The sequence below is a fragment of the Ascidia mentula genome, chromosome 6 (assembly GCF_947561715.1).
Source record: "Ascidia mentula chromosome 6, kaAscMent1.1, whole genome shotgun sequence".
Taxonomy (NCBI): domain Eukaryota; kingdom Metazoa; phylum Chordata; class Ascidiacea; order Phlebobranchia; family Ascidiidae; genus Ascidia; species Ascidia mentula.
The window spans coordinates 9,679,263-9,685,481 of NC_138571.1; the positions used below are offsets into that span (position 1 = coordinate 9,679,263).

Here is a 6,219-nt window from a genome sequence, read left to right on the forward strand (position 1 = left end):
TTTACTACAACTGATTAACAGAGGCACAGAATGCAGTTTAATATTAACGTACTGATTTGCAGCTCACTATAAAAAAACAACATTATCAGCTGTTGATCAATCTTTGTTGGTAATTTATCAATTCCCTACATGTAAGCGTGACACTTCCTCCCACTACACGATGCTCTAAGTATTGGCTGTGGAGAGGTTTCAGTTGCCAACGTGACTGATTTCGAAATAACGTCTTTATAAATGTTGGCTGGAAGTGCTTCTAATTTATATTCGGTTATTAGGTCATATTTCATTTACGTGATTACGCAGTAATGTGACATTGTGTCGCACTCTTGGATCTACTTTCATTGTTGATATATGGTCAGGCGTTGATGTAACTCGAGTTTGGTCGTTTGGTTGCTAAGAATGTCCCACATGTTCGTGACATAATGGGAGGAAGTTGTACTAGTACGCAACGTGGTTTGATCGATGACGACTTGGCTTGTTGTGGTAACAGTTCTGTAGAAGTTCTTTGTTGGATGTGCATTTCACGCTTATTTCAACTGTTGAGAGTAACTTTCGTTGCGAGCATTGCTTGCAAGCCCTGTAGGCATGCATTTCAACAGATCTCTATTTACATGAACTTGTATTCCTAAAAAGTTAGCCCCCGATTTCCGTGCAATTTTATGTTGCAAAACAGAACAAATCCGTATTATAAGGTTCACAGGCTTCGCAGGTGAACCTTTTATATTGGCATTGCAGCCAAGCTGGATCAGCCATTTTTCTCGACAAGTCGGTGCGAGTGCGAGATCAAGCTCTCGGTGAAGTTTTAATTTCGATCCTGGGCTAAATAGCCTATTGCTCTATCAACTTCCGTGGTTTCACGGGGTATCCTGCTTGTTATGCGAAAACAAGGTATTACTTCTGCGTTATCCGTATAAGGTAAGTAGCATTATAGGATAACAAACATTCTTGTTTTAAACACAAACATCAATGAAAAGTTATGCCCGATTTTTGACAATATACATCTTAATATCCAGTCATTACCGTTGTGGGTGAATGTTGTAATATATTCAATTAACATTTTTGAAACAATCCTGCCATTCGCGAAGTTAAGTCCGATTAAATTGTTGACCGTCTGAGGAGTTGCCTGGTTTATCATTGGCCGTTAAAAAGGCCCAATATAGTGTATAACACATCATCGGCCGTAGCTAACTCAGATGTTCTATTTTGTGGCACGCAAAATCATTTGCAAACTCCACATGTCTCTTCTGCCCAAATGTCAAAACGATAAGACGCTTCTCCAGTGATTAGAAATCGATTCTACAACAAACGCCTAAGTTACTGCAAGATAAGCAAAAGTTTGTTCTGTGCAGATACCAAAATTTTCCGTTAACTTATCACTTACCAAGACACAAACTAATAGATTATAGCAGAGCCACACAGTGCAATTCACTGAGAGAGGTTCATTGCAGACAAAATCAACCTGATACTTTCTATGTGGCGGCTGGTCATTCTCTAAACGTGCATTGTTTGAAACGTCGTTTCCTGATGCTGTTCCGAACGTGATTTCCGCTGTATTTTGTTGCACGTCTTCCTGTTAGTGCGCTTCGTTATACGGTATGTTATTGGTTCTGTGGGCGGTTGAAATGACGGTGCTTTTTTGTCAGCTAATGTTATGGGCAGTTTTAACACACTTTTCTCAATAACGAAAGTCCTTGCAGTGATAAAAATGAAAAACTAAGTTTTTGTGTATGGGGTACATAAAATCTGACCTCGTTTTTATGCTTCCATGTTTCCAACGAAACACCATTCAAAAAAATGCAGGGTAGTTTAATGTAGAACCAACACATATGTCAATGTTATGTTCAATGTCAACTTGTCTCCATTATTCTAATTGTTTCCAACCATGTTTATGGCGGTTCAAAGGTATATTTGGAGCAACTACAAAAAGTGAATGAATTTCGCTGTAAGGCAGGGCGAAACCAAGAAGGGACGATCTCCTCCTTCAAACATGTTATTACACTGAAAATATCACTGCAGAGTCAGATAACAGAGTTGTCATTAAATTGATTTTTGTTGTTCAGTAGTGTGCTTTGTTTGTCACACGTCTGTATGTGACCGAAATCGTCATTAGCGCGTTACGACGTCACAGTGACATATTTTTGTGTGATGTGAAACTTTTTTACGACGTCGCGTTTCTTCTCCTATGTAAACAATGCAGTTTTTCGACATGAGCACCTTGCGTGATGTCAATTTCACCACAGCGAAAACAGTTTGGTCGCCGCTACGTTTTGTGCAGTTTTCTACATTTTTTTGTTGACGTAGAACCGAAAAACGTTTGATATATGTTTGTTGTAGATGTACCTTTAGTTTTACGCACAGTTACCATGACCGTTTCTAATGCACTTTTAGTGTAGTTCTTGTATAAATAATAAAAAAATATTTAATATAGAAATGAGTACAAAAAATTTGTGTCTTTTGCAATGTTTGGTGCCTCTGCCTCTAGCACGTTAGTTGACAAGCGGTGTCAACGTTCCCCCTTTTTTCTTTTTCTTTCATCCCCCTGCGTGTTTCAGTGTGATTCAATTGTTGCGTTATACCTGATGAAGTCTCGCCGCATGGCAGACGAAACATCGTAAAAATACAGTTCGTTTATGCCAGAAGATCAGTACATTTTTAAGTTAAAAAATATTTGTTGGCTCCCAAATGCTTGTATGGCGCGTTGTCGTTTAAGATACGACCTCACTCAAAACACAAGGTGTCCATTTTCTGGTGCCGAACGTGTGTATGTGTGTGTGGTAGTGAGCCCTACTTTGTAATGGTATTTCCTTTTCTTTTTTCAGAAGTTGAAATTTTTGTTTGGACAAAAAACGAACCAAATAATGAAAATAAGCAATTTGTCACACAATTAGATATTAAACAATATAACCATGCTCGTCACGGACCCATAGGCAATCTCATTTAGGAAAAAACTGTATTTCAAATTAACACCACAAACATTAAAATGTTGAACTCCGAGTTGAATATGTCTTTATATATATTTCCCTTTAAAAGGCATCTTCGTACACAAGAATAAGACACTGATGATGTATTTTAAAGCGATATGTATTTGTCGTGGGAAACTATTGTTTGTTTTCTATTTAAATATTTTTTAGTAATTTTAGTGTCAATTGTTGGGTTTCTGCTGCAAATGTTTCTGCGGTAAAATTGTATGTTTTATTGTGTGCAGTGTAATTTGTTTAAAGTGATAAAAACTGATGATTGAAAAGGCCCGTTTTTGTGCCTCTGTGGTCCCACAATAGTACGGTGAGGACCGTTGTATTTTTGATTTTTCTAAATTTTCGTGTTTGCTAATTCTACGTCTGCTTATGTAGACAAACAGCCTGTTTACATAAGTGACACCCTCCACTAGCCCCCTTCTGACTGCTTTTGCTTGTTAGAATAATGTTTCCGTTCGCCCAGAGTCCTAAGCGTTTTAGAACCGTTGTTGACTACTAGAATTCCCCACCTCATGCAAAGAATCACGCCCACACGACTGTCAAAAAGACAGCGCAACAGTATCGTAAATGAACCGAATAAAATTAGTTCGTGTATTGTATGTGAGAGGCATAGTTTGCAAGCAGTTATCCATTACGAACAGATGTGTGCTCATCGTTAAACAGGAAACTTGTCCATACAGGAAGAAGTAATTGATCACGTTTTGCGATCTTACCGAACTCACGGATATTATGTTAACATATGGGTCCGTGACTCGCTATAACTGTTATCGTTTTATAGGTCGTTGTACGGAGTGAACGGAGATATTTAAGATTGCTTTGATCAATGAAAGAGATTGTTATAATTTGTTGAATAAAGAGCATTTTACAAAAGTATCAGCACAATAGCTCCCAACAAAATAATTTCTTTCTAAAAAATTATGCTTTAAAGCACCAAAATGTTCCCATTCAAACAGATGTTTCTAAACTGTTCTTGGCACAACAAACAATTTTAGAGATATTCAAAAGCATTATGAAAAGCAAAAAATGCTGCAGAGTTTTTATGATCAGAAAACATTAAATGAAATACGGCCATAAATATCATTGAAATAAAGAAAACCACTTTACTGTTTGTTTACAATATCAGTAAAACGGCTTATTTTTAACTCAGCATTTATCTGCATGATGGGACCCATCCTTACATGTTCAATCTCACCTTGCAAGCCAAGACTTATTAGGCTACGCGATGCAAGAAGTATCAGAGCCAGGCGAGACGTACGGCCATATTTGTTTTTCATGTCAACAACCTAACAACCACTTTCTTCAAAAGACTCTCGGGATTTGATATCAATTACGCTGGTAATGGTAGTGTTTTACCGGCGCCATCGATCGCCCTGTTTGAAATCTGAGAAATTTTCTGTTCTCCATACGGAACGGTGTGCATTCCACCTTGTGCTAATTTTTCTTTTTTATGTTTGCAGAATTTTAACAACACATAAACAGTAATTTATTTTGTTGACATTTTAGTTTCATTGCTGTAACATGGAATACCAGCAGGATCGTTTTTATCGAAGAAAGGCTAAATTCGGTAGATTTTGTACTTTTGTTGCATATTTTTATCGTGGTCTTCTTACCGCCTTTAGCGTCCGCTAATATGATATCTATGACCGCTTCTGGGTGTGGAGACATGAGACTATGTGTGTGTGGCAGCAACGCGAAGCACTTGTTTGAACACTACCTGTTGGTGGTTTTTACGATTTTAATAAAGGCATATATACCTTATTGGTATAAGCAGGACCTAAGAGCCTCAAGGAAGATAAACGTTGCACTATGGGTGTGTTTAAACCTCAATAAATATATTTCCGCAATAAATATATCACTACCCGCCATCTCTCTCGGTTGCACGTTTACTACTTCTGCTCATTCAAAAGTTAATTTGCATTTTATCACTGAGCAAAGAAACGCACCATCGTCGTATATACAGAGTAATGCCGGTGCTGCTGTACCTTTTGATTTGCCGATAATGATGTACAAATATGCGTGTAACTTTGGTTTGCGACGTTACGATAAAGTATTTTTTTGCCTAATGACACAGTTTACCTACACCATCTTAAATTCGTTTTCTGATGCGACTTCCTTGCATGACGTAACAGTGATCGCCGGCACTTTTGTTGCATTTTTCTACTTTATAAGTTGTCGCAGAGCCGAAAAACAACCAATGAACTCTAAAGCTTTTAATGAATGAGACATTGAAAACCGCCTAATCGCTTCTACTTTTGTTGACAGTTATTTGATTTTATGTTGATCTAGACTATGCCCAAGAAAATCCATAGTGGTTTTGCCGAATTGATGTTTCCGTAGATTAAGAGCCAAAGAGTTTTCAGAAATGATGCACAGATGAATTGGACTCGCATTGAGATCCTGAAATGTTCCAGCTTTTATTATGAGCGCCTCTAAAAGAGTTTAACAACGCATGCAAAGCGACGAGAAACACGCGAGAAAAGGCACACTGCACGCTTCGGTGCACATTATCATGGCACATTCAACGCGGTCGCCATAACAGTTTGATTTTCATCACGTAAGATTCTTAATCACGTCTAACTAATAAATAATTACAGATATACACTTCACTAACTCCTTTAGAACGAAAATTAGATGACGTATAATCACGTTTTTCAAGTAATTTAATTTTAAATTCGGAGCCAAACATTTCATTCAAGATATCATTTTCAATAGGGTGAGGTACTCCATCATATTTTTCACCGTCGTAGAAGAAAACGTTCAACAGAATTTTACCATCTGTTTTTACCAAACTGCTGAGAACTTCGGCATGCTTGATTCTGCTTCCTACACTGATTGAACCAAATCCGCCCCTGTCCCAAACTGCATCAAACGATCCAAACATATCCTTTTGTGCATCATTAATATCTCCTTGGTACAAAGTGATTGCAAGCTCGTTTGCTTGAAAAATAGTAAAAGGAATACCAGGATCTGTTCGTTTCAAGAATGTAAGAGAATTTTCTTCAAAAAAATCCACACAAGCTTTTTCTGAACAATCCAAACCAACAACTTCATGTCCCTTTTCAGCCAAATATTTCATATCAACTGATTTTCCGCATAAAGGAACAAACACTCTCCCCTTGGATGGCAAAAGTTTGTCTTCGTGCTGGAGCAGGTCGCGATTTACGGACGATTCGTGCCACACTGTGTCTTTGGTTTGATAGTAGTTGTCCCACTTTTCATTACTCCAGTCTCTTCTTTGCGAAGTCAT

The 6,219-nt window shown here is 37.8% G+C and overlaps 1 protein-coding gene across 1 annotated transcript; it reads right to left on the bottom strand.

The window, feature by feature from the left end:
* Window positions 1-5,535: 5,535 nt before the first annotated feature.
* On the bottom strand, window positions 5,536-6,219 carry LOC145907142 (putative thiopurine S-methyltransferase). The gene has a single exon (XM_082994577.1). It carries the CDS (start codon window positions 6,217-6,219, stop codon window positions 5,536-5,538), a length of 684 nt encoding a protein of 227 aa, XP_082850703.1.

Excerpts from the sequence above, each read along its gene's own strand:
- LOC145907142 (XM_082994577.1), bottom strand. The coding sequence starts at position 6,219 with ATGACTTCGCAAAGAAGAGACTGGAGTAATGAAAAGTGGGACAACTAC.